We start from the raw sequence: 27,741 nt of genomic DNA, 5'->3' as shown, positions 1-27,741 counted from the left end.
TCCCTGTGAAACCTTTGGGAGCTATTTGGTCTAATTAGACAGTAAATTTCCTTTAAACCTTGAAGAGAGAAAATTTCCATTTGCCTCCCTTTTCATTCTATCCCTTTATATTTCATCAGTGAGGCACAACCAGTCACAGCAAAGATTAATCACTAACGAACGCAGTAGACGAATGATGAATCATTCCAATGTTATGGAACCTCAAACACCGGTAAGCCGAAGAACGTGGTCACTGCTGCGGCTTACCTCTGACAACCAAGTCAACAGCAATGGAAATGCTGTCCACCTTGGTCTGCACGGCGCACGTGTACTTCCCCGCATGCCTCAGCTGGATATTTCGAATCATAATGTCTCCTGCAGAATGCTGCTGTCATTCAACACATGCACAATCACACACACACACACACACACATGCACACAGAGTTCCATAAGCAACATGGTAAGCCTCCAGCTATTGTAATTCAAGAACAATACTGACTTTCCAGCCACATGGGAACAAAACGAGCTAAACAGAAAGCTTTTTCTTATGTACTGTATGTGTATCTTGAATAATAAATCCATAATTCCTCATGCAGGCTTTCCTTCTATTTCCGACAGAGGACCTCTCTGTGCCGAGCACACGTAATTACAGAAATCTACTTACTCAAACAACTTGATTTTGATAATGGTCCAGGCAGTTTCAGTTTTAAGGAGCAGCCTAGTGGCCAGTCAAGTTCTTTAAGGGAGCCTTTTATTCCGTCTCTAACTGCAATTCCCATGCCTACATTATCATTTCATCAGAGCAGAGCTGTGCAGGTTGTGTAATTGTAAGGCAGCATGAATTTTATGGAGTGGCTGGTAACTTAATCAATGTAAGTGTAGACGTACAGCAATTTATTATGGAGAGGAGGCTGTAAATAACCGAAATTACAGAAGAAACAGGAAAGACACCTCAGTGTTGTATTTTTATATTTATGCCTGTAGTCTCTGAAGGAGCCTTCAATTAAAAAATAAAAAATAAAGCCACACGCTGAAATGCAAGCTGCGAACCTTTAAAAGTGTACAGCGGCTGACTGAGACTGGTTGCAGGGTGTGTATGTAAATTTCATTTTAAAATAAACCACAGGCAGCAATTTTCTGGCCATAAATAATACACTTGATACAAACATTCCCCCTGCACTGCGGCTGAATTTATTATGACCCTGCTAAAAGAAGAAGAAGTACAATATTGATGTACCAATGAATCTTCAGCCACCTCTTGACCTTTATTCAGTGAAATCTCTGAAGGGGTTGAGAAATAAATCAATGTCCTTTGTGCAGAAGAAGAGTGCAGTCGCACTAATAAAATGAGTATTCTTCAACACACCATAATAAGGTTTGTTCCTTAATTATTCATTGTGTATTCTGGGTCATCTGAAAACATGGTGCAAAAGCTGGGACATGTTTCTGAACGACATCAGCAGGAAAGACTCTGACTTTTTGGGGAGAGCAACATGAGGTGTTGCGTGAATGGCAAAAATAATGTGCAGAGGGAGACCTGTTAGCTGGAAGTGCAGAATTAGAGATTTGCATGTGGTGATCTGGTCAGAGCCCAGGATTTTAATAAAGGGGAGGGTACATAAACAGAAGCTGGTGAAGAAGAAAGGCTGTTTAGGCGATCGGTTTGACATGCACTTAGAGTTGCAGCGTGGCACTTGGTGACAGCTGATGGAGGTGCAGACGGGTGGCTTTCGATGGAAAATGCATCACGTTATCACGCTTATAATATTTCAAAGGAAAAAAAAAAGTCTCAGCTGTGCAGAGTATCTTTTCCTGATCCTGTGTGACTGATGTGTCATCCTTAATACGCAGACCAAATCCTGTAGTGACACAGTTTCACAGAGTGAAGCTTGCCCGTATACACTGCAGGTATCTATAACTATATTCCATACTTTGATGGTGATCAGCAGGACGTTCATACTACGGTACTAACAAGGGAGCATCTCTGCTCTTTATTTCATATATGCTAATGTTGCCTTTATTTTTGATGCTAACATTACTGGTGTGAGGGGGCCTGTGTGCCTTTGAGTCTCTGTCGCTGTTAATGCTGCTGTTTCTCACTGGGGTTGTCATGTTAGTTAGGTAGATCTGACAGATGTCTATCAAAGTGTGGCATGCTTTAAACAAAGCTTTAGAAGCTCAAGGATGAATGTCACATATAAATTTACCTCTGAACAGGTTACCTTAATTTTTTGTCAAGTTACTCTTTATCTAAACAGTGAAAATGTTCCTGTAGCAGCTACGGTATCATGACATTGTGGCAACATGATTTCTACTCCCCTGCTGCATGCGCATCCTCACTTGTTTGGAAATGGGACACCCGTCTTTGCAGCTCCCACAACGTGACAGCCTGTTTGAAAATCAGAGGCCTGATAGCCTAACAGGGTGAGAGAAACTTTGAAGGATTATGAACTTACGCCTCCCACTTTTTCAAAGAATCCACCGTGGCTCCCGAAGTGGATGACCTGCTCGTTGAAGAACCAGGTGAATTTGAGCTCCAGAGATGGGTCGTGGCTCACTTGACAGGGCAGGACCACGCTCTCCCCCACGGTGACGTCCAGCGTGGACGGCAGGGTGGTTATGATGGTTGGCTCTGAAACACACAATCACAGCCATGTGATCAAACATGCTGTCCGGCCTCCCCTTTTCCAGGCATTACAACTCAGCACAGGAAATGGCTTTGCAAAAAGCCAAGCCCTTCCATCATCCTTATGGATATGTCAGACTCAGTTAATAGAAGGATATATGGGACAGAGCACATAGAAAAGTAGGGCACACAGCTACAATAACTGGTATTAGTTTCGGCCTGAGCTCGTCTCTGTGGGGACTCCGCGATGTGTCTCTCCTGCATCCTGAGAAGCCTGCATGTGTCACTGCCAACTTTAGCTCTTCAGCCTGGAACTTACCCCGATCGGCCAGAAATTCCCAAAACGCACCGCTCGGAAAACAGTAAACAGCAGTGAGCACTTCCTCCAGTCGTTGCTACTCTCTTTCCAAGCCTGCAGTGCATTACAGTGGCATCACAGGGGAATAAGGCAAGCGTCCCCTATCTGCACTTGTGTGTGAGCAGCGGAGGAGGAAGGCGGAAGGACGTGAGAGAGGCGAGATGAGAGGCTTTGTTCTCTGAGTGTACAGCACCTGTCTCCCTCACGGGGGTGCTGTGATTACTTGGTTGAAATTGCCACTCTGAGCACACAGACTAAATTAACCATGGCAAATGATCCCTGGACAGGCATAGATTCATGTAGAAAGTGCCGGCTGTGCAGTCTTCATCCAGAGTGAATTCGATACCTTCATCGTATTGGCCCCCTCTCTCCACTCCCCAACACACACACACACACACACACCACCACCACACACTCCCAATGTGATTTATCTAGTCGTTTTCTGATATCAGGCCAGAATGCTATCAGCTGGTGGGTTTTGTCATATACACAATGAAAGTGTGTCTGAGAGCCCCAGTCCTCCGTTGCTGGAGCTAAATGGTGAGCGATGGCGGCGCAGTGAAGACGCTGTAATAACACACAGGGGGTATTCAAGGGTCTGCTCTGTTTCTAAAAGGCCGGCTACACCTTGTACAACAAGTGCAGGAAGGAAAAAGAAAGTCAAAAGGAAGAAACACAGTAAAAAAACAAACAAAAAAAAAGTGTCTGGACTGTTTTGCAGTGGTTTTCGTGGTGAGACAGGAAACAGGGCCGGAAGGATCCACATGCTCACTCTCAAAAATATTTCCTCTTCTATCTCTGCGACACGGAAACATACTAGAAACATTTATTTCCTTTTTTTATTCATTTTCTAACATGACCTCTGCTCCTTGTGGCGTGTGCTGCCCGGTCTCTAACTACCTCCGGGGATTCACTGGGACAGTGACGGTGGGAATATGCTCCCTTATTACCCTCCTCTGTCATCATTTGTGACGGATTATGGACAACCAAGGTTGGTTACACAACCACACACTGGGCTCTTGAGCATAATTTGATTGATCTCTAGCTTGTATAATGCCTTGTTACCTATACCGCCACTGCAAACGAGAGGAAAGTAAGCCGCTCACTTAGCGGGGTCAATCAGACACAAGATAGAGAATGTGTTAACGTGCTGGGACAGACTGGATTGCACCTCAGGAAGTGCTGCTGAGGTGGGTCAACGCGCTGTTGATATGCTTCAATTTGTGCTCATGAGTCAGAAGATTTCAGAAGTGTTCTCTCATAGTCACCGGCTGTTAAATGTCACAGTGTTTAACGTCATGGTGAGCTGACTAATTAGACACTCACTAACTAAATTAACTTCCAACATATGTAATTCTTTGCAAGGGTAAGTGTTGAAGGTGTGAGTTCTCCAACAAGGAACAACAGGTTAGTAGGCCAATAAACTGCGCTTGTACCATTTTGTAATTAAGGAGAATTCTCTTACAAACCTTAGAAATACACTTGTGCTAATGGTTGTCATTGAGTGGTAGCTGTAGCATTCATGACTGATACTTCTGAACCCGTTTACTTGAGCTTTCATGACTAAAAGACACAAACTGTCCAGAAAAAACATTCTAAACAGCAGGAAATCTTTGCAATAAGAGATTTTGGTCAAGTGGCTGAATTTCATTGCATTTTGATGATTTATTGTGCATCTGAAAATGAAGAGGCAACGGTATTTTTTCATTAGGGTATGTCTGTGGAAACTCCATGAATTAACACAGACCAAGTCACGATTTTGCCATAGATGAGACTCATAACATTAGCTGAATAAGGAACAATGCAACATATAAGGAGAATACATTTCTCAGTAATAAATGAATAATTAATGGGTATGTACTTGAGTTTAAATTGACCTATTTTCATGATAATAAGTGCCAAATCAGTTATTTTCAGTTATTTATTTAAAACAAAAGCCACTATCTGTCCACCCTGACGTTATCCCTATAGCCTTTTTGAAGGATAAGACAATATATCTGCCTTGACTATTAAAAAGGGGCAGAAACCACTCTCATTTTTCACACACAAACATAAGAGAGTTTAAGAGTTTGAATACACAACAACCATGCAGTTATTTTTCAAGTGATTTTCTCCATGAGTGTTGCATTCAAGCTACCTGGCATTTCAAAATCAATGTTTAAGTGTTTTAATCACATCTTGCACCAACACTAATATGTCAGTATCACGAAACGAAAAAAGTCATTCCGTAGGTATTCTTGAATTTGAAGGGCCTGCGCTGGATAAGACCGCTGGTTAAGTGAGTCCCTTCCCAGCTGCCGTGAATAACGTGAATATGCGGGAATCTAATGGCACGCTGCTACTTTAAAGAGCAACAACAATCACAGCACTACATGCCGTTTTAACGCAAAGGGACTGGAGGAGGTGTGGGAGCCAAACAGATGACTTACTGAAACTAGCTCACAGCGGGAACATTCAGAGAGGCTGTGTAACAATAACATACGGTTGAGCAGAAAACAGAGCGAGCTAACGGTTACCAAACGACTCCTTGCTCCTCTCTGAGGCGTGCTGACAGGCCTCACATGGCCAGTTTCACCAGTCTTCATCATGAATAATGCGGAGAGTCTGTCCCAGCACTGATGCTCTGAAGCTGTAATGCATAAGCGTGTATTCTCCTTGAGTGTATACACACACACACACACACAGACTTTTCACACAAGGTGAATGATGTGAGCTTGAATAATGCAAAAAGGAGGGTGTCAAAGAGCCATGGGCCACGCGATGCAGGGATTTTGAAAACAAATTTACCAGAGCAAAGCCTCACCCTCACCCTCTAAGTCCTTCAAACTGAGATTCACGCAGATGATCCGGAGGCATGCAGGTTCAAGACAAACACAAACCTGTAAAGAAGAACGTTTCACTGGCAGGTCAAAAGCCTTTTCTGAAAAGACTGCACAAAATCTGATGCGGGTATGTATCATGTAACAACAATATGCTTCATGTTCCATGCTGCAGAACATGAAGCCTTTCGATCCTCAGTGTTATCTCTCAGGTCAGATTCGAACAAAACGGGGGTCATGATTATAAAAAGAAATCATTCCGCCCCCAGTTTTTTTCTCCCCTTGCTTTTTAAATGAACAAATCAGGCTTTTTGGAATGCAACTCATTTTCCAAAGAAAAAAACGACGTCAAAGAGAAAAAGGAAAAAAAAAAAAAAAAAAGGTCTCTCAAGGACAAACTTCAATTGTGGGAAAACCTTGTGTGCATCTGTCAACAGATACATACAACATTCACTGAATACTGTATTTGTAGGCTGTGCTGTGGCACATCTGTAGCAACCTGCTGGTGATCACTGACAGATGGCTGCTCATTATTTTTCTATATGGCTGTCAGGAGTCACACGTCGTATTTATCTCACACACTCGCTGGCATTCGGCACGGTTTGACAAAAACTTCGCTCGAGAAAGCACCTCCTAGGGTTCGGAATAAAACTGAGATGTTTTTAGATCCATTTCTTCCTATCAGTGGGGCATGAGATCAGTGAGTGAACTGATCATATTTATCTTCTGTCTTGCACCTCCAAAACCCACAGAAAGATAAAAGTAATGACCGATGAGCTGGGTTGCGTCCGACAATTTAAGTTAGTTTCCAAACCCGACAATCTGACATCCACATCCAGTTTGTGCCGTGGCTGGTCAGCTGTGTGGAGGTGAGACAGCTGTCACTTTTCACATTGGAGGACAACACTATGAATGTCTTCCAGTACAGATTGTCTGAAAATGTCACTGCTGTGTCTCGCCCCTCTCAATGGTGGCAGACATTCCACTTCACCTTGGAGTGCACAGATTTCGAACACGACCATTGTACAAAGCATTTCTTTTCAAACATAACTCGGCCGTGAGCATCCACAGCCACGCTCATGGCTCAGTGAGGCTGTCCAAATGCAAATGTAGGCATGCTAACATGCTCACAGTGACAGGTATAATATTCATCATGTTCACCATCGTAGTTTAGCATGCTAACATTTGCTAATTGGCTCTTAACACAAAGCATATCTGAAGCTGATGGGAATGGCATTAGTTCTGCAGGTATTTGGTCATAAAGTATTGGATGAGTTCCAATTCATCTCATGATGGCGCTAGTGGAAGATTTGTTCCAATATATAGCACTTCATACTGAGGGGAACATATATTAAATTTCATGCCAATCTATTCCATAGTTGTTAAGACATTTCATTAAAAACTACATATGTGAACCTAATGGTGGCGCTAGATAAAAGTCATTAGGATTCATCCTCTGGGGAGCAGAATGTTAGTACAAAAAAGAGACTGACATCCCTAGAGCCAACATCCAAGTACCTTAAATACAAGTAGAAACACAAACAACATGACACAAAATACTACCGTCATTTTTACTTTTCAAACACCTCCAAAGGAAATGGTTGGAAAGTTGTGTCACAGAGTTGCAAAGACGAACCCGCCTTCAGCCTTTGCAGAGGAAGACAGAAGTGAACACAGTGTGATCTCAGAAGTTTTGAGTTCACTGACCATCTGTAATGATCGGAGGCAACCCTAATTGCAACGGCTCATCTCCAGCGTAATCAAAATTCAGGGAGCACATCTATAATCAAGTGCAATTAATCTGCTAATATCCCCCCAGTGTTGGAATAATGGGGACATTAACCGGGCTCATCTGTTGTGACTGCTCCTCCGCTGTTTGCTAGGTGGCTTATTCACAGCAGGAGACGCCAAATGCTTTTTGACAGGTATTTTTCAGCATTCATATCACCAAAGTCAATTTGAATAAACTACTGTCATCTCCCATAAGGGCTGCTCCTGCAACACAACCCCCCCCCCCACTAAACAGGTTTCCCATCCTCAATGAAATAGCGCATGTAAATTACCCCATCCCATTTTCCAAACAATATCGATTGTGACGGAAAGGCACAAGATCATATACAGGAACATTTGTACATCAGCTGCAGAAAACAGCTTTAACATATGATGATGGAAGGGAAGGGAGTGAGAGAGGGTGTCAAATAAAGCCCATATTCCCTTTCACACGAATAATAAGTGGATAAAGGTGCCATCTATTTATGCTGAGAAGACATACGTGGGTGTGTTTCCTTGCAGCTTGATTGGAAAATCACATATAGGCCATAAACCTGAACCTACAGTGAGAGTGGCAGCCCCACCCCACCCCCCTCGCACACACACACTGATTGGCTGGGGGGTTCTGTACCATTTTCATTTCACAGTGTGTGATAAATGGGTAAAAGGAGAGCGTAGAGTGTGACTGCCAGAGTGTAGCAATGCTGTTCTTTTCATTATGCCTCGAAGTCGGGCTCTGTGCTTAAAATTTCACAGCAATTAACGCGACCGTATGCAAAAATACAAATACACTGACATTTTACACTATTCCTTCACTTCAATTATGCAAAGGTTACTGATTATTTTTGTAGAAAGGCAGAGTCGTCAATGGGAGGCAGAGTGAGGCATCAGCATTAATCAGCAGCAAGGTGCACTCTAAGCTCTCCCCACATCCTTGACTGCTGCTGACTTTCAGGCATTCATAATAAATGAAATCTGTCTTGTATAATTCAACAGAAAAAGGAAACATGCCTTCATAGTGATTTACAGACGAAATAGCTGGTCTGGAGTTTTTAAAAATTCCATTATGATATTATGTGATGTGTCTTCTGGTAAAGAGGGTATTAGTGTACAGATACAGCCCAGGACACTCGTCTTGCTGTTATACAGTCAATGTTATTTTGACATTATTCAAACATTTTTAGCCTTATTACAAATTTCTACAGTAGCTGCTTGGAAAATATGAGGAAATCATTTTTCCAACTGACATTTTAGCAGGCTGCTGTGCTGTTGACACTGCATTTCAAAGGATGCTACAGATTGCTAACTTGTAGAGGAGAGAAATGAAATGGATTGAACCTTTGAGCAAAAATCATAAACCACAGGGGAAGAAGGAGAAGCTCTGTCTTTGAGAGCGCAAGATGATGGTGGAGGACATGCAGCACTTCTCAACACATATTCTTGGCAATTGGAGGGATTTTTTATCCTGTACAATTCATTGCCAAACAGGTGAAAGGTCTCCTCACCAACAACACCGGCACACAATCAGTGTGCGCTTGTTTACATGTGGCTACAAACATTTCTCTCCTCGGTACTGTAGGTCAATAAATGCTCTGAGTGAATTTTCTGAGCATGATCTTGCCCACACGGTTTACCTTGACTTCTCAGAGTATGCTGCTTGTGGTGAAACTGATCCAATGCAATGGCAGCTGCCTGATCTGTGTAAAAAAATTGATGTGAAGATTCCAATAATCTGCTGAAATATGCATGCAAATTTATACCAAACCTTTTGAAATGTGAGGCGTGAGCTTTTCTCCCTCAGGCCAATATAATGCAGATCAATAATTCTATAAATCTACACAAGCCAAGGCTGAACAAATAACAATAACACAAATGAATTGAGCAACCTCTGTGAAAATGGGGTCACTGTGAGGGTACAGTTGACTGAATATGTCAGCAAATCCCCCAGAAACTCGAGGAGGTGAGAACACTATCCCCTGTGGACGGAAAAACAGCAGTGTGCACAGAATAAAGCCGCTCCATGCACAGCCATTTATATCCAGCTCACATTCATTTTCAATGAAGGCGAGGCAAGGTTGGTGCATTTCACACACAAAAAGTGATTCAACGTGCTTTACAAAATGCATTTAAAACATAAAAAAGACATAAAAACGTCATAAAAGCATTAAAATGCTAATTTAAAGAATAGAAACCTCTTTAAAGAAAATTAAAACGTTAAGAACGGAGATATAAGTACATGCTAGGAGAGCATGATGAGTATTTAAGGTGCAGTCAGTGCAGAACATAAAAGTTTTTAACCTGGATTTGAAGGTGGTCAAAGTTGGCACAAGTCTAATATCCTCTGAAAGTTTGTTGCAGCTCTGTGCTGCACACTAACTAAATGCTGCGTCTCTGTGTTTAGTTTGCACTCTGGGAACAGTTAGCTGGCTTCTGCGTGATGACCGAGAGGCAGAGAAGGTCCAGGGATGTATTTTTGGTCCTAACCCATTGAGAGATTTATAGACAAGCAGCAGTACTTTACACTCTTTTCTCTGCAGAGATCTGAGGACTGGTGTGATGTGCTCAGTGTTCTTGGTCTTTGTTAGGGCTCTAGCAACAACATTCAGTCCGGAGAGAAAACCATTATAGATGCTTATACGGGATGTAGAATGCAGAAAACTTTCAGCCTTCCTGTTCTGAAGTTTCTGTTCTGAGGCCTACTTCAGCACTGCGAGCTGAGAGCCCAACCCAGCTTTCCAGTCTGTCCAGTGTTATTGTATGGTCAACTGTGTTAAAAGCACTAAAATCTAACAAGACAAGAACTGAAATCTTCCCGAGTCACTTTCTAAATGAATATCACTACAGAACTTTAATGAGAGCTGTCTCAGTACTGTAGTGAGGCTGAAATCAAAGTATCAAAGCAACCATTTGAGGTTAGTTAGTTGCTGGAGGACAACTTTTTCCAATTATTTCACTTACAAGGTTCCATATTCCTCTGTAGTTGGTAATCACAGATGTATCCAGACTACCTGATGACAGAGAGCTAATGACTATCTGCAGTAAAAACAGCTGAAAACACGAAGCTTGTTGGTAGGACATCAAAAACAACAGGTGGATGCCTTAAGATGCTGCACAAATTCTCGAGTTCAGTAGTCAAGAGCGTCGAATCTTTTCAGTTTCACCACATTCCTTCCATATTTTTGTAGAGGATCATTTAGCCCTCGCAGGTGCCATGACATCAGTTACATTCTCAGTTTTGCGATCGAAAGGTCTAGTAGATCATTCACAGAGGGTAAAGCGAGCGTGGGCAATGCAGAGGTAGCTCCCATGAACAGGGTTCCAGCATTCTCAACGACGCACCTCTTTCTAACAGCTGTTGATCTCGTGTGGACTTCAGGTGTAATATACAAACCACACAAAAACACAGAAATGACCTGATTCAGCGAGGTCAGCCGCAGCAACATTTCAAGCATTAACACCCTTTGTGATAATCGGAACAAGTGTGTATCCATGACAGCGGAGACATCTCTGTGCTGAGTCAAGCCAAATGCGTCCAAAATGGTAAAAAAGTGCTTTCTCTCTGTTGTGAACTATTAGAAATCACATCACCAGAGCAGAAACGCAAACCCCAGCCCAGATCATCTAACAACAGCAGGCCTTTGTCACACCGCATATCCTCTGACAGTACCGGAGGCACCGAGGCAGTGAACTGAATGTTTTCAACACCTCTGCAAACAGACATAGCAACCGAGGTGTGTCTGTCTTTCTAGTGGTGACAGCACAGAGAAATGGCCCTGCTCCTCCTGGCTTATCAAAAGACGGAGAGAGTGTAGGTGTAAGTGGTTGGAGGCTTCAAAAATCGGTGTCCTTCTTCTCTCCGTTGGTCATGTTTTATTTATGAAATACTTCAGGTTAGTTTTTCGAGGAGCAGAATGAAATATCAAGCAACTCTACGTGCTGTCAGAGTGAAAAACATGCATTTGAAAAAAAAAGTGTCCAGTACTTTATTGGTCAGCGTTCCTGCTGAGTGAGCTGCAAAAGAGACCGTGATGAAATGTGAAGAAGGAATCGGAAATACCTTTAACTGTGATGCTTCCCGTGCTGCTTGCCATGCCAAACTGGTTTCTTGCCACGCAGGTGTAGAGACCTGCATCAGATTTGGTTGCATTCCATATCCGAAGGTTGCCGTTGCCCAGAATGGAGACCCTGCAGTTAAAAAAAAAAAAGCAAATTTAATTCATGTCACTGCTGTAGCATCGGCTCGTGCTATTGGCAACATATGCTGCTCTGCATGCATTGTAAGATGTTGACTGCGTGGCAAAGGGTTGACACCGCAGCAAAGATAGGTGACTAACACACGACAGAGAACATTTCTCAGCCGCCCTAATTAAGTTCTGCTTCTTGCAGATGACAACGATGAGAAATAGGACTGTAGTTTCAGGGGGGATGTGACTTCAAGATATCTGGGACAAGAGTGGCTTCATGCCCTTTATCCAATGGCCACAAGTGCTTCAAAAAAGGTCAAAAGGCCTTAACAAAACTTGACATTTTCTAAATAACAAGCATAAATGGAAATAGTGCCCTTGAAAGCAAGGTATTATGGGAAATCAAGGGTGGAACTACTCATCAAAGCACACTGAATTTTAATGAAATGCTCTGCTGAATGGGCAAACTGTAAATATGAAACAGCGTCAGCCTGATTGTGAGAGCGGCAAAATGATGAGATGTGGGTAAATTGCTCAGGAGTCAGAGGAGTCAGAGCAAACAGATTCACCCACTGTTCGAAGGCAGTGATGGTTTCTGAGGTTCCAGCAAGGACACATGTGCAGGAACACGCAGAAGCCTTTCACCAGTCCATATCTTTATATTACTGATGGGTGAAATGACTCGTGTAACGTGAAAGAGTGACAAACCCACGGAGAATTCACCCAACTCTGCAGTTTCAGCTTCTTTGTTTACTCTCAGCTCCGATCAACCTCGTTTCAGGCCACGGTCTGCAGCTGTTTTTCAAGAAATAGCTCTGATAACCCCACTGACTGGCAGACAGACAAACTGAGTCTCTAGCTGGAGGGGAATAGTGCAGATTTAGCAGCTAAAGAACAGATATGTTTGTCAGGAGGTAGAGACCAAAGCAGAGCTACAATGAACATTGGTAATTCATTATGTAGCCAGAAACGCAATTCCAAATGAATGATAATATTTGTTACGCAATTGTTGGCTAACATGGTCGCTATATCAACCGTACAATACATCCATGCTGCGTTTACAGCTTCTTGATGCCCTCCAGGTGGCCAAAAAGTTCACTCTAAGCACATTTCTTCATTCGTGTTTTTAGATTTTGCCTGCTGTGTGACGCTGACTGTATACAGCCTAAACTTTAAAGACGTTTAGAAGAGCCTTTTGTAAACAGTGTCAGACATCCAGCCTCACAGTCAGTGATATTAATGGCAATATTAGCACCCTTTCAGACGAAAATCACACTTTGAGCACGATGACAGCGAGTGTCTGGGTCGAAAACAAAAACACTGAGTTGAGATGTGCCATGAGGCTTCGGAGAACTGCAGACTGGCATGATAATTCTCGTACTCATGGCGTCCACAGTTTATATGAAAGTACTGATGATAGCCCCTTCACTGTCAAATTCTTATATCACTTTACTGGAAAGAAAAGTAAGACTTACATCCTTTCAGCTGACAGACTATTGGGTATTTAACCCTCTATACTCACTGCTCTGAATGTAAAACACTAAGTAAAACAACATGTTGCTGCTTTATTCAAATACTAACTACATGACTGCTTTAATAAACAGTTAAACAAGACGAGCATTCAAAGTCACATCCTCTGTATCAGTGTACTAGACCGATCTCACTCCCTCAGATCAGCTTCAGCTCACTCCTCTACTGCTCTTGGTTGATTCAGGGCAACTTCCTGACAGTCAAAGATAACTGATGATGCAGCCAGAGCCGAAGCAGAGAGGAGTTTAAAAGCCGCGGTGGAAATCTGAATGACACATGACACGGGAAGCAGTTCATCAGCTTTTACCGTCGCTGTGTGAGCAGAGTGTTTTCTTGTTTGCACCAGCGATGCGTTTAACTGGGTGTACCAGTGAAATGCGGCTGATACGGTGTGACACGGTGTGATATTTCCCCCACCGCCGTCTACGTTGCGTCTTTCTCAAGTGGTGGGGGTGATAAGAAAGAGCAGAGCCAGTTCATGTGAGGGGATCTACTACAAGAGCTGCATGTTACTGCTGAGTGGAAGCTTCTTGGTTTATATCACGCTGAGAGAAAAGTGCTGAATGCAAAGGAGCCAACAATGGCCATCAGTTACATGAGGTGCATATCGCTGTGTGGGATGGCCCACAGTTAATGACACTGAGGCCGGGGGCCGATAAATTTGAAGAAAATGGCCCATTAAATGGCACCACTGTCCTACAACTGACCATAACCCTGAGCAGAGTAAGCACAATTAAAACAACTACTATACATTACTTGCATCACAATGATGGTGCTCTGTGTATGTAGCAAGATTGTCTTGTGGCTCGTTCTCTAGAGGAAATTGTGAGCTAAAGCTAATAGCTCTGCATTACACTGATTTTCTTTCCCGCCAAATATCCATCTATCATCAATGAACTGCTATCACATTATTTTAACTGGAACAAGCTCCGACCCAATTCAAGGCACCAGCACGAAGCCCACAGCAATACCTCAACATAACTAAATACCTGCATTTGTGCACTGGGCTGTGTACATCCCCAATCCCCTTATCCCCCGGGACAAAACAGCTATCATGTGACTCGTGCGCCATGCATCTTGTAAGAGGAGGCTCTGCGGAGCGCGAACAAGTGGTGCTGCATGCGAGCACAATGGCTCTGATAGAGAGTTAAATCCTCAGCAGCCCTCCTGCCGAGCCAAGACTGTTCTCAGCCATTCACCGCATCGCCCCCCCCCCCTTTTTTTTTGATATGAAGACAGCAGAGGCGCTTTCCTTTCACCGATATTGCAGAAAGAGGAGCAGACGGGCTGTCTGCACAAGTGTTTAGCATTTTCGTCTGAAACTAATGGAAGATGAGGCAGATGAGGTCAAATGCAGCGGAAGTCACCGGTGGCGCAGCAGCGGTGAATAAGAGATGGAGGCTTACTATTAACACGTTTCAGCTTTGCTCCTGCCTTCCCTCTTCCCTGCCGCGGCCCAGACAACATGTCTGCGCGATGGGCCCATTATGCGAGGAGACGTTTCCCACCTCCGTCCCGAGAGAAGCCGGCAGGGGGGCAGGTATCAATAATTCACATGTGAGATGAACACGAGTGCCACTCCTTTCATCCCTGCCTCACACAGGTTTAATGGACACAGCAATAATCCTCCTAAAAGGAGGCGATTATTTTTCAACAAGGCGAGATGGCCAAATGCACTCGTGTAATCCCAAAAAAACACAGGTGTGTATTTTGGCCGAGATCAAGCCTCCCGAGGACGGGGGCCGTACAGTGTTGATCCTCCCCGCTCTGTGACAAGATGAAAGAGACAAATAACATCAGTCACAGAGCAGCTATCACGGGCGCTGTGAAGTGGAAATGGCAGGAAAGAGCCCGGTCCAGAGTAAAAGCCTGTTTGTGTTATTTCTTTACGTTCTCTTTCGAGACGCTGTTAACAGATGCAGACGTCGCCTTTTTGCAAGCTTCCTCACAATCGAAAAGGCACTTGAAAGCCTTGTTTTGATGTTTCATTCAGACATATTTTGTCTTTGATCCGCCTGATAAATTCCACATTGCGAGGGGAAGCTGTCGCAATCCAAATAATGAGTCGCAAAAAAGGCGAGAAGATTGTGCGCCGAGAGCAGCGGCTTTGAATTAAGTGCGGGTCTGCGATGTGGAGCGAGCTTGTGATGGCGGCAGCCGGGGAACCTCGTGCTCAAACACTGGAATCGTGTTAGCTCGCGTTCTACACGAACACACTACCTCACTAATGCCGCCGAAGAATAGGAGTGCACTCATAAAAATTCAACATGCAAACAATACGGCTAATCACAGATTAGGGTCTGATTTGAGAGTTTTAAACAGGACTGCTCATGAATACTTAGTGACTCTGCGGTGTCATGGCCGACTGGTAGCATGACTGCAGGGTGGAAGTCTGTATCGTCTGTACTTAATTAACAGGGTAAATAAAGCCGGCTTGTGAAAATAGGGGTTAAGATTCTATCAGTGGAATTACTCAGCCATGAGACCACAGGAAGAGAGAACGTCACAAGCTTACGGTGATTTCACCATATAATTAGTCTCTGCTCAGGCCCTCTATACACAGAGATTATTGCCTCAGTGCACACACACACACACACACACTCACACACACACACACCACTGCAGCAGCCATTCACTTTCAAATACCAACTAAACAGCAAAAGTAAGTGGGGAATAAAAGTACTGCAGGGGATGTGTTTGATATTGTGTTTGCTAGCTGCGGTAAGCTCACAGATAAGGCGAGGTGAGTCTGTGTTACTCTTTCCAACCCACACTGACCATCGACGACCTACCTGCGGGTGATGCTTCTAATCATAATTGTATCAAAACGTCAGTGTTGCTAACAGCGCTGGAGGCGAGAGGCTGTAATGCGGCGAGTGTGCGGAGAAAGAGGCGAGGTCACCATATCCTCTGAGCCGGGACAAGGGGTGGGACCCAACTTCAGGTGTTGATCTATGCTCTTGACTGCTTTAAAAACCCTGAAGTATACAGGGGGAGGGGCTGTCTGAGATAAATTGAAAGGCTGTCTCTCCTAAGGTTCCCCACAGCGTGCCGTGCAGGAGAGAAACTGCCTTGTCAGCGGCATAAATCAAGCCCAGCTGTGCAGCGTGGACGCAGGACGCTAAAACCTGCAGAGCACGACGCAACTGTGGCACAACTTCTCAGATGTCTGCTTTATGCAGCATCATGACTAAACGAATGCGCGCTCTCCTTTCTTGCGAGGTTGTCAACACCAAGGTTAACGGTCAATTAGAGACCGCAAAGCAGGTACGCTCTTGATGTTCCAAACATGCTCTTTTCCATTGTTCTTTCAGAACAACAAAGCAATTGGTTCATGGCGGTGAAACCGGGACACCTGGGCATTTCATTTTGACAATTCTCCGATATAGGTGTAATTGATATAGATTTTCGCCGTACTCAGACTTGTACCAGTGACTCTCACCTTGTCACATGGATCATGAGCTGCAGCAAATGATCAGAACATTACCACACGGCTGTGTGTTAGGAGATGATTAACACTGAGCTGATTTGAAATGTAAAGCCGTGACCGACTGAATCTAAAAGCCAAGACGGAGTCAAACAAATCATTCCCCTTGCAAAAAAGCAATCTATATCAAGATAACTACGCTGACGATAAAGTCTGCTGCTTGAATGCCACCTTATCTCAGGCCACACACAACCTTTTCCTAACTTCATAGTTCTCTACGGCCACCATCAGGTTAACAGTTGTGGTTTGAGCTAAATGTCTTCATAACTGTTTGATGAGTCCTCAGTGAAATTGGATACAGATATTCACATTCTCCACATGATGACTTTTGATTTAGTATGTAGCATAGGCTACTGAGCAAATCTAGACTGTTGCTTCACTGTAAACCTGCCTGCTGTGCTGTTTACCTGCATTCACATCTCTTTAATACAGCCAAGAAGAGGACCAATGAATACTTCACCAAATCTGACCCCAAAAATATCAAAAGCAGGTCGTGACACTATTAATTTTAAATTTAGCCCTGACCCGATAACCATCATTGTTCATTTCCATAAATAAGAAGACAGGCAATGGACATGGAAGTCCATGAGTGGAACTAAACAAACGACTGCAGTACCATAAACCCGTATGAGATTAGATCATTTTCTCTTCCATCTGACTAATGTCTTACTGCAAGCAAACACGTCAGATCTAACATGCTATGGATGCTTTTGGTTTAATTATGGCGCTGCAGCACAGGTTTAGCTGTGCACTTTAGTGAGCAAGATGTGGCAGGATGGAGAAATAAAGCACAGGTTAAAAAAAAAAGAAGCCAGGAGTTGTGCTTTAAATATGCGGGTGAGTCAGTGCACAGCCTGACCACATGATGAAAAACGACTGGTAGCCAAAAAAGGAGCACAAATCACTCCCTCAGTGTTAGTTGTTAGGGAGCTCAATTACACTTTACCCTACTGGTCTGTACAAAAGAGCTGTACTGTACAGACAATTACCATCAATTGGGTAGAAAATGCTTGTCCGGCAGGGATCTTTTAGAGGTGTCAATCAAAGCTCAAAGATGATATAACAAGTGCCTTTGTGACCACGGTTGCAGTTCCGATGATTAAGAATGACCGACAGAAAATTAGCCTCCTCCAAGTTTAACAAAGGCAAGCTCTGCAACTGCAAGCAGGGTTTTGTGCTGTTTTTTTCCCCTGTTTTGGCGACAGAACAGTGGAGTAAGTTGCAGGGAACACTTGAAATGACTTTCCTTTTGGCTCACTGTGTATTGACACTTGTCTCTAGGGCACAGGCAAGCATTAAAGCCTTTTTTTTTGCCAATATTGGTGCTTTATAAAAACACGGCCAGGGGACAGAGGTGCTGGGCTGCGATACAGGTATTAATCTCTTACTCTATGAAATGCACACCACCGCTACTGCTCCAGAGTGTATTACCATAATATAAGCAGGGAAATGGCAAGTTCTTCCCCACAGCCTCAGCAGTTAGGATGAATTTAGCTTTTTTCTATATTTTTTCGCATGCCTTTTTTGAGCAGGAATTGTACACTTGCGCACAGCATTATGACACTAACAGTGCTACAGTTTGTTCATGTGAAGACTGGATGTTCCACTCCAGGAATGTGTTGCTGGATTGATTTTGTAATGACACAAAAAGTTAAGCCACAATTTTCATAACGCTGGAATGAATGTAATAAAAAGCACATTTTGGTATCTTGTCTCCCTTCAACAACAAAAGGGAAGAAGTGCTCGGGATCCCATAATGTCCCCAGGCATGATAATTATGTTAACTTGTTATCAATGCCTACAATGACGAAATAACAATGAGAAAAACTTCGTCTCACGCGCGCTCTCTCTTCCACACACCATCTACTGTCTAAGGACCGCAGTGAAAATGAACCCTCTCAGAATAAATGTAGTGTGCATTTGTATAGAAAGGTGTCTTAATGAAGCAGGCTGAGTGAGAACGTCTTAATTCCCGCCTGTGGAACATGATGTGGCTGTGTTGGTAATTGCATTGTGAGGAGAGGGAGTTTATCAGCCTGGGCCACGGAGAGGTTTTTGTATGTACTTCCAGAGGATTCCTTTAATCACAAATTGTTCTCCCGGTCTATTCCCCTTCCAGAGATATTCATCTCTTCTTGTGTGCCGAGGTATCCCTTCAGGAATAAAGAGCACACACATGTTCCACAGGAAATTGTCAGAGGAACCAAGATGGATTACTCCTGCTGCGCTGGCGGATTCTCACTTTGAAAAATGAGATCAGCCACAGTCTTCCAGATAAAAATAATCCCGGCGAGCAGTACATGGGATTCAGACGGGTAAAGAGGGTTCTGACCTAATCTTAGCAAACATCTCAGAATTCACTTTATCTCTGGTCTGAGATTTATTTGAGTTTAGTCAGTCAGCACCAGATTCTTTGCAGAAGCATGTTTTACAACCCCCCCCCCTCCAGAAAAGGAAAAACTGCTAATAAAGCAAATGTACAGTTGGGTTGATAAATGATTGAACAGTTATGGCACTACATGATCTGAAGACTTAATGATTTCAAGGATACACTAAATAAAGAACATGTGCGAGTGGTGCAGTGGGATGAAGGTGATGTGACAAGAATGCTGGAAGGTAAACTAATCAGTTTGATCTCTAACTACAACAACAAAATCAATGTCTGTGATCACGACTGACAAGCAGAGGCTGATGTAGCTACAGCCTGTCCATCAGGAAACTGTCCTTCAACGTGCATCAGCCTGACCAGAAGTCAAAGAGGCATCGGAGGCATGTTAGCGTTTAAAAATTCAGTTTAGCCGTGATCATCACAAAGCCTGCTCTGCGCCTGTCCCTGCTGCTCTCTCTCTGCTTACGCTGTGCCTGTGGAGACGGACCGGAGGTGTGGTCGTACATTACAGTCAACAATTCTCAGCGGTTCAGTAAAACCTCGGTGGGCAGAGTCAGAGTAAGTTTAGAGCACTGCTGACAACTTGGCAGCTTTGTCACTACTTTTAGCAACCTTTTCGACCTGCTGACAGCTGTTTAAGAGGTTAAACAGAGTGACCATGACGGTGTTTTCATCATGACGTTGCTGTGACAACGTAATAACTAAATTAGTTTCATTGAGTCAGCGAGACACTACGTTTATGTACCACGCTGGGGTCTCAGGGAGGTGGATGGACAGTGTCAGACAAAGCGCAGGACCGAGGCGGCAAAATCCAGGTTTGTGTCCAGACTCCTGTCTGTGGTTGGATGGTGGATAGTGTGTTGTAAGGTTGCCTATTTTGGCAGAAAAGAAATGAAATAAGGTGTCAGCAAACCTTTAGTGATACTTTCAGCATCAATATTTTTGCCACTTGCCAGGTACATTCATTAACAACACTTCCTCATTAAGTTAATTATAAACTTTTTTAAACGGTTGTGAATTAATTGGATAGAAACATCATTTCTCGGAGACAGGGCTTTCCTTTTAGTCCTTTTGAAAAAATGTGTTTGGTCAACTATAATGTATTTTAAGAGCAGGTCTGTAGCCTTGCAAGGACAGACGACATGTCATTAACTCAGGGTTTTGCATCAAGATTAGAGAATTCTTTTGCTAGCAGATTTGACCATCTGTAGCCAGCTAGTGCTCGCTGATTAAAGCTTGCTAGCATTATGGCTTGGTTGAAAGCACTGTTTCTGTTTGACTTTTATTGTTTCAAGATAACTTGTTTCAAAACAAGAAATAAATAAGCAAGTCCCAGGCAAAAAGCAGCATCCTGACCATCTGATGATCCATGAAGAAGACATGAAAATGAAGAAACAGCTTTGTTCTTAGACTGCAGCGGAGAGCTAGTTAGTCCTAATGCCTATAATTCACCCTTTCTAAAATACAGTGGGCAATGTGAAGATCATGGGCTACTTGTTCATCTAATCCATATTTATCTGATCATCACAGCATGTCGAACCCATGGTGCAGTGCCCCCCGCTTAGAGCCACAAATACATCAAGCCAGTGATTCATATCCGTCTACAGAGAAGTGACTTGGGCAGCCAATGGCCAAGGGTTGGACAAGCAGCATGAAAAAGCACGGCAGAAGAAAAGCTAGCATTATGAAGCCTTACGGCATTACTCCTTGTTGTTAATAAAACATAACCCAGATTATAAATTGGGATGCCGTCTAAAACAGATATAACAGAGTGTGATAACTTGCTGATCCTCTCCGATGTGTGCTCAATTGAAAACAGTACAGAGACAACATATTTCATGTCTGACCTCATTAGTTTCTTTAATTTTTGTAAATATCTGCTGATTCTGAATTTGATGCAGCAACATGTTTCAAACAAGTTGGGACAGGAGCAACAAAAGACTGGGAAAGATGTGGAACGCTCCAAAAACACCTGTTTGGATCATTCCACAGGTAAACAGGTTGATTGGTAACAGGTGATAGCATCATGATTGGGTATGAAAGGAGCATCCTGGAAAGGCTCAGTCATTCACAAGCAATGATGGAGTGAGGTTCAACACTTTGTGAACACATGATTGGATAAAGGATGTTACTACGTGGGCGGTCGGTAAACAGCTCATTTGCAAACGACTGAATATTTCTATTTAAGTTTTACAACTGTTTTGGACTCTGGGTTGCAGAATCAAGCTATCAAGTCATTTGTGTGTCCACTTAGCCTGAATTAGCTGCCACCTGTGCTCAAACTTGTCTACAGCTGTCCAGGTACGCAACACTGCTGACCTTCCAACACCATGAATGCCTTGTTCATGAACAAATAAAAAAATAGCTCTAATAAATTATTGCTAATCAAGCTGCCCATTTGCCAGACCATCCCTGCAAAAGAAATTGACTTTTGCTCTGCCCACTGAGATTCAAACCAACCAATAAGATTATTTCTGCCTCCTGAGCAGCTCTAACTCTGAGACATGTTTGGATAAATAAAACATTTAATCTGCTTTGCGGATGTGTGTGCTAGCAGGCACCTCTGAACAGTATCGGGCGTTGTCTGCAGCTGCCAGGATCAGCAAAGCAGCTAATCCTTGGTGTGCTCCCATTCTCAGACGAGGGGAACTGCACTCCTACTCATGGCTTTTTTAAGATACAGCCAGGGTGGAGGGCTGTACGCAAAGACAAAATGAAAAAGCACCAGTCAGCTGTCCACGGCAGCCTTGTCAGGTGGCAAACCTGTCCTCGAGGCGAAGAAATGAAATAAGTCTTTCTGGGCACATAAGCTTCTGGTATTCAGGCCTGGCACGCAGCTAACCTCCTCGGAGAGTGAGAACTTCACGAGCAGATGTTCAATTAGAGGCAAATGAGGAAATTAGAGATCTGATGAGAAAAAATGTGAAGTGACATTTAAAAATGATAAACAATGTTTTTAATAAGTATAACAGCATGCGGGCTGAGAATGAGGAGACTGAAATAGCAGTGCCGGGCCATCCGCTCACACAGATCATTTAATCATCACCTTTATTAACACACCTGTTTCCATACGCCGCTTATTAATTCCAAGTCTTCATGAAATCAAGCCCTGAAACATTTGATGAGCCTCTTATTAAATTCTCCTCGAAACAGAACAAAGGCATCGCGGAAAGATAAGAAGATACACGATAAGTGAATTAATGCAAAGTTCGCAACTGTGCCTCTTCCACAGTGCTGGTGCGCTCCTGACGCTGATTCTTTCTGGAGTGCGTCTGGCAGAGCAGATGGGCCCATAAATGGAGATCACTCTGCAAGACATCTCTTCATTTACGTGACAGCCATGCTTATTTGCTCTGCCAGTGTGGGCGGGACATATAATATGCAAGAGGGACAGTGTACTAGTGGGTCATGACGACAGATGGAATCTGGCCAATCCAGCTATAGCTAGTGTTGCTCTCTCTACAGACTAATGGAAGAATCAACATCCAGGCCACATACAGATGCCCTCCTGTGTCTTCTCACTTAAACTCAAAACTTACACTGACAAAAACTTGTCATGTTGAGCTTGCACCTACAGCTCAGACTTTAGCAGACGCCACTTAAAGCTATAAATACACCTAGCAGATGATTTCCAAACCGCTCTGGGCACAAAATGAGTCAGAGAACATCCTGCAATAGTAATTTCTCACGCTCACTGATTCATGCGCCACACTCGCTCTTCAATGTGTGTCAATAGTTTGGCAAAAGTAAAAAGCGGAATTGAGCCCTCAAAGTGCACATCTGAAAAAAGAAACACGGGAGGAAGCAGGGGGCCGACTTTCAGGCTGATTTGATTTCTCAGAGTAAAATGTGCAGCACTTTAAACACAGCTGGCCAATCAGTGTGTCAGGCTGCTCAGGTGTGGCCACTTTGGCAGTAGATCACATTTTCTTTAGAACAAACGCAAGTGTAATTCAGACATGTCTTTAAGGGGAAGTAGATCTACAGCCCATGTTGTGATTCAACCCACAGAGCAAGCTAGTTAGCCTAGCTCTCCAGCTTCCACTGTCTGAAATGAAACCAAATATTGAATGCTGTACATGCTATATGGGCTTTTGAGGCTACAGGGCTCTGATGTGCCAATTTTGGTTTGATTTTCATTTCATGAGTTATCCTGGACACATGTGCCTAAGTCTAGTCTTAAGCCTGCTCATTGTAGTGTTTCCTGTAACCCTCGGCTGTCCCGGCTGATGCTCTGAATAAGCAGTGGTTTAATTGCAATGTGTGATAAGGACACAGCTTGTTTTTACCGACGCACCATGAATGCAACAGAATAAAGCAGTGTTGATTTGGATGCTTTAAACCGCTGAAGAGGGAGTGTTTTCCAACTAGATTAGTGTTTCTGTCTTATCATGTCGCAACCAACCCAACCGACGAAGGCTATTTTTGATCAGTGGCCAGGCAGGCCGCTGATGATTGCTGTGAGATTTCTTGGCAGCATCGTGCGTTTTATTTTTAATAAATGCGTCAAAACCCAAAATCCACTTAAAAAAAGAAGGTGAAATTGGTGTTAATGTAAAAATACGGAAATCTTTGCACCTAGTTTCCATCTCCCACTATCTCTTTCCATATATGCAGCAAGAATTCTACATCGTAGAATAGAAGTGAAGCTGCTTAGATACAAATACTAACTGTTTTGAATTAACTTTACAAAAACAAAACAAAAATATTTTATGCAAGGCTATGCAAAGGTATTGCACTTGCACTGAGGAATCAGGACATTTTTCAGAAAGCTTTGCTAAGACATGCCATGATATATGAATTTTAAGACAGCCGATATTTGGGAGACATGCTGCTTCTCCCTCCCTCTGGCAGCATCCTTCCTTCATGTTTGTGCCTTTGTGCCGTGGGACTGTGTATCTCCAGTTGTTTGAAACCACTAATCTTGGGCAAGAAAGAGCTGATAAAACTTTGAACAGGTGTTACCTTGGCAACAAGCTTCCTGTATTCACCTTGTTCAAAGATGTCACTCAAATGGTTATGCTCCTAAGTGCACAATGACTGGTATAGCTAACACCGGTGCTCCTCTTTACACAGTTCACGATTCCAGAAGGTGTGTAACTGGATCTAATCGAAGTTTCTGGCTTCAGTGGAGAAATAGAGCATGTTTGAAACATGAAACAAGTACTCTTATCTTTTTTAAAATCATCTGCTGAAGATCTACAGCTCATGTCTGTAGAATAAAAAAGGTGCCAATATAAAACTTTACAGTACCTTTAAGAATCCTCAGGACCATTTCAGGCCCTTTAGCGCAATCACATTACCATTTCTTCTCCCCTTCAAGTCGCAGAGATCATCATAGCACACATTTTCACAGGCTGGCACAGAGACACCGCAGTGCATTACTGACACGCAGTTATTTTAGGCATACAGAAGGAGGCTCTCATTTTAAACCTGCAAGTTAATACACTTTGTGGAATCAGGGACTCCTAAATTGAGTTTGTCATAAATGCTAATATAATGATTTGCTCTGTCCAGAGCTTTAATAATGTCATTAAAATGCTATTCAGTAATCATTTTTGATTAGCTGAAGTATTCAGGATTTTGTATACGTATGTAGATAAAACTTTTTTTTTTTTAATATATTATATGTCATCTGTTTTGTGCACTTAAGGACACAACAGGAGCCTAAGTGACATTTTCACTGGGCAGCAGTTTGTCCAGTGCATTTTGTTCTTGGAGTGCCATCTCTCACAGCAATTACAATATACATACAGGGCTGCATTTTCTTCCCCAGGACGTCTAGCCACCACCGAGGTTCATATTTTTTCCCCAGTCTAAATACCTCGTTTGAGAGGTTTGATGCATAACCCAGAAAAAAAAAAATCTTATAGTACAATGAAAGAAAAGAAAATTTTAGCATAAAACATTTGCATCACACTGCCGTGTTTCAAACCTATTTTATATGTATGACCTTTCGGATTGCGCTTACTAAAAGCAATTGCCACGGATACCGGGGGCATGCTGAACTTCTGCCTGTCACTCAGGAGAGGAAGGGAAGACAGTGTGAATGCTGAGGAGCAAAGAAATATAATTGTATTAATCAGACTTTTTTTTAATGAAAGCATTGGCATCCTCCATCTTTTGTAACCAAACACACAACAAAGCAACATGTATCCGCTGCGCAGCCGAGGAGGCACGCCGCAGCACGAGGGCGCCTGAAAACAAAGGCGGGGGGGATTTGTCAAAGCCACACCCAGAGCACTTTAGCGCCCTCCCCCAGGCGTAAACACCTTCTTCAAAGGACTGAACGATCCAGCACAAATATTTGCATGAACGCCAAAGCCGATGGAGATAAATACTCGAGGCCTCTAAAAGATGCTGTTTAATGCAGGAGGGAGCACGTCCTGCGGCGGCTCGCGAGAGGACAGCCGATTGAGTGTGTCTGCTGTGAGCGGCCTAACAAACTTGATTTCTTCCTGCCAGTGACATATTGAAATCGCATGTTTTTTAGGCTGCTCTCCGTGGCTGACACGGCCCACTTACACGCTCATCAGCAAGACCTGCTCTGCTCTGCGCTCTCAGCTGCTTTGTTCCAGCTGATGTCATCTAAACCTCGTCTCTGCAGGGTTGTCTGGGGTAGATAAGACAACCCCCCACCCCCCTCCACTGGTCTTCTGCGGGAAAAAAGGGGGCTGCTGCTATGAAGATGGATTACCCAGCTGGTGACACTAGTTCCCTTTCCGCTGAAGCCACGGTGGAGTGCTAACGCAATTAAGGCAATTAATCTTCAACAAAAGGGGATCACAGCTACCTCTTATGAATTTGCACCATTCTGTACAGGTGCAGAACTAAGCAGACCTGCTCAGACACGCACACATACACACACTGCACATGCATATGAAGACAATTCATTTATCCGGGCCTCCAACCTGCATAAAAATCACGAATAAAGTCAACGAGCAAGAAATATAACACTCATGCTTATGACACAGCTGATGCGTGAGACCAGGTCGATGATTGCTCCATTATTTGCATCGGTGACCCGCTTTCACTAAAGTCTGATGATTTCCAAAACAAGCAGCAGGATAAGACTAAACGCCGCAGTCGACCTACAGGCAGGACGGCTATTGTTGGGCAGCCGTTCCAGAGACAACTGTTCTAATGATTACAACAACAGATGTTGAGCGTTTTTTAGTGTGTGGCGCACAACACAGGGGTGTTTGTGTGTATGTCACAGTTCAGAGAAAATGGAGATAATAGGAAAGAGAGTAAGTGGGAGCTGTAATCAGCACATTTAAAGGCTCTGCCATGTGTTTTGTGTGTTTTTCAAGCTCTGTAAACAGTTACTCCACTGCCGAGCTGGCAATACGGTCTGTCATCATGGCGAAACATTCCCTTTTAATGTAATACAGCTGGGACTGTTGAATTTTAATTTCAAATCTGTGCTTCTTTCTTCTTCATTTTGGAGCAGAGGTGGTCCGAGCCAAATATCATTTATTTAGTGCGGGTAAAGGCATTAAACATTTCTGGACATCAATCAGACTTTTAAAACTCCCTGAATAAAGACAGTGTTTAAGAAATCCATCTGCTAATTACCCATTATCATGATTCTCTTAGTGCAGCAAAGAGCTAGATGAAATGGCTGCAGTAAATCTGGAACAAAAAGAATTCTCTGATTTCAGTGTTTGGAGAGAAATTCATTAATTACGCTTTAAGGATTCAAACTTTGAATCATTCATTACTTCTAAAGTCAGTTGGTTGTTTTGTGATTTACTGTTAAGGATAAGGGAGATCAGTGACGGGCGGGTGCATGCAGAGAGAGAATCTCAGGAAAACGAAGCATCTATCTCCTCACTGGGACAGTCAGCGTCTTTTCATTTATCACTTCAAGAGGACGTCAATTCACGTCACACCAACAAATGCGAAATCAATCTGAATTATGAATTCAAAACGGTCCAGGTGCCGAGAGGCGGAGATGTGTGATGGAAGTTGCGCAGGGCGAGTGAAGGGCACCAGCAGCAGAACCACTATGCAAATTCCCCGCCACTTTGTTTGACAAGCAACAACACCGCTTTGTATATATGCAAAGCCTGGCAAGACACTGTGCACACAGCCCTGCTGTCAGAGCAGAGTCATGCTAGAGCGGTGACACCCAATGGATGACCCCTGTCTGCAGCGAGGCTACTGGGCCAGACTTCACACTTCATGCAGACAGACACACACCGACACTGGCAAGAGTTATCACATGTAGCCCACATCGCATCTCAGGGGTCAAACGTGGCGGGATGCTAAGATCACCCTCTGTTCCTCAGACACTTGGAGACCAGTCAGAGGTTGAATAATTTGATTTCTGGAGCCTTTATCATCCCTACTGAGGTGAAAAGTACTTGATTAGCACTTTGAATTGACTCAGCGGGCGGTTTGTTTGGTCACCTCTAAAGATCCGCAGATAAAACAAGGCAAACCCCATTAACCATTACTCAGTTAAGCTTCATGTTGCTTTTTCTCCTAGCTGGTCTGTGTTCTCACTACATCTGAGGGCTGCATCAAAACCACGGACACACAGCAATGAAATATGCTACGTTTGATGAGCCTTTTGATGTACCTTGATTCAGTT

The 27,741-nt window shown here is 43.4% G+C and overlaps 1 protein-coding gene across 1 annotated transcript in view; it reads right to left on the bottom strand.

Annotated features, from left to right (window-relative positions):
* The window catches only part of cntn4 (contactin 4), a 116,890-nt gene that overhangs the window by 6,430 nt on the left and 82,719 nt on the right, over positions 1 to 27,741 (bottom strand). Inside the window, 3 exon segments of the mRNA XM_041949047.1 lie at positions 247 to 367; positions 2,436 to 2,611; positions 11,610 to 11,737. Of these exon segments, the coding sequence (XP_041804981.1) occupies positions 247 to 367; positions 2,436 to 2,611; positions 11,610 to 11,737 (425 nt within the window).

The sequence above is a fragment of the Chelmon rostratus genome, chromosome 2 (genome assembly GCF_017976325.1).
Source record: "Chelmon rostratus isolate fCheRos1 chromosome 2, fCheRos1.pri, whole genome shotgun sequence".
NCBI classification, from domain to species: Eukaryota; Metazoa; Chordata; class Actinopteri; order Chaetodontiformes; family Chaetodontidae; genus Chelmon; species Chelmon rostratus.
Note: the sequence above shows the minus strand (reverse complement) of the source record. Positions and strands in the feature narration are given on the sequence as shown.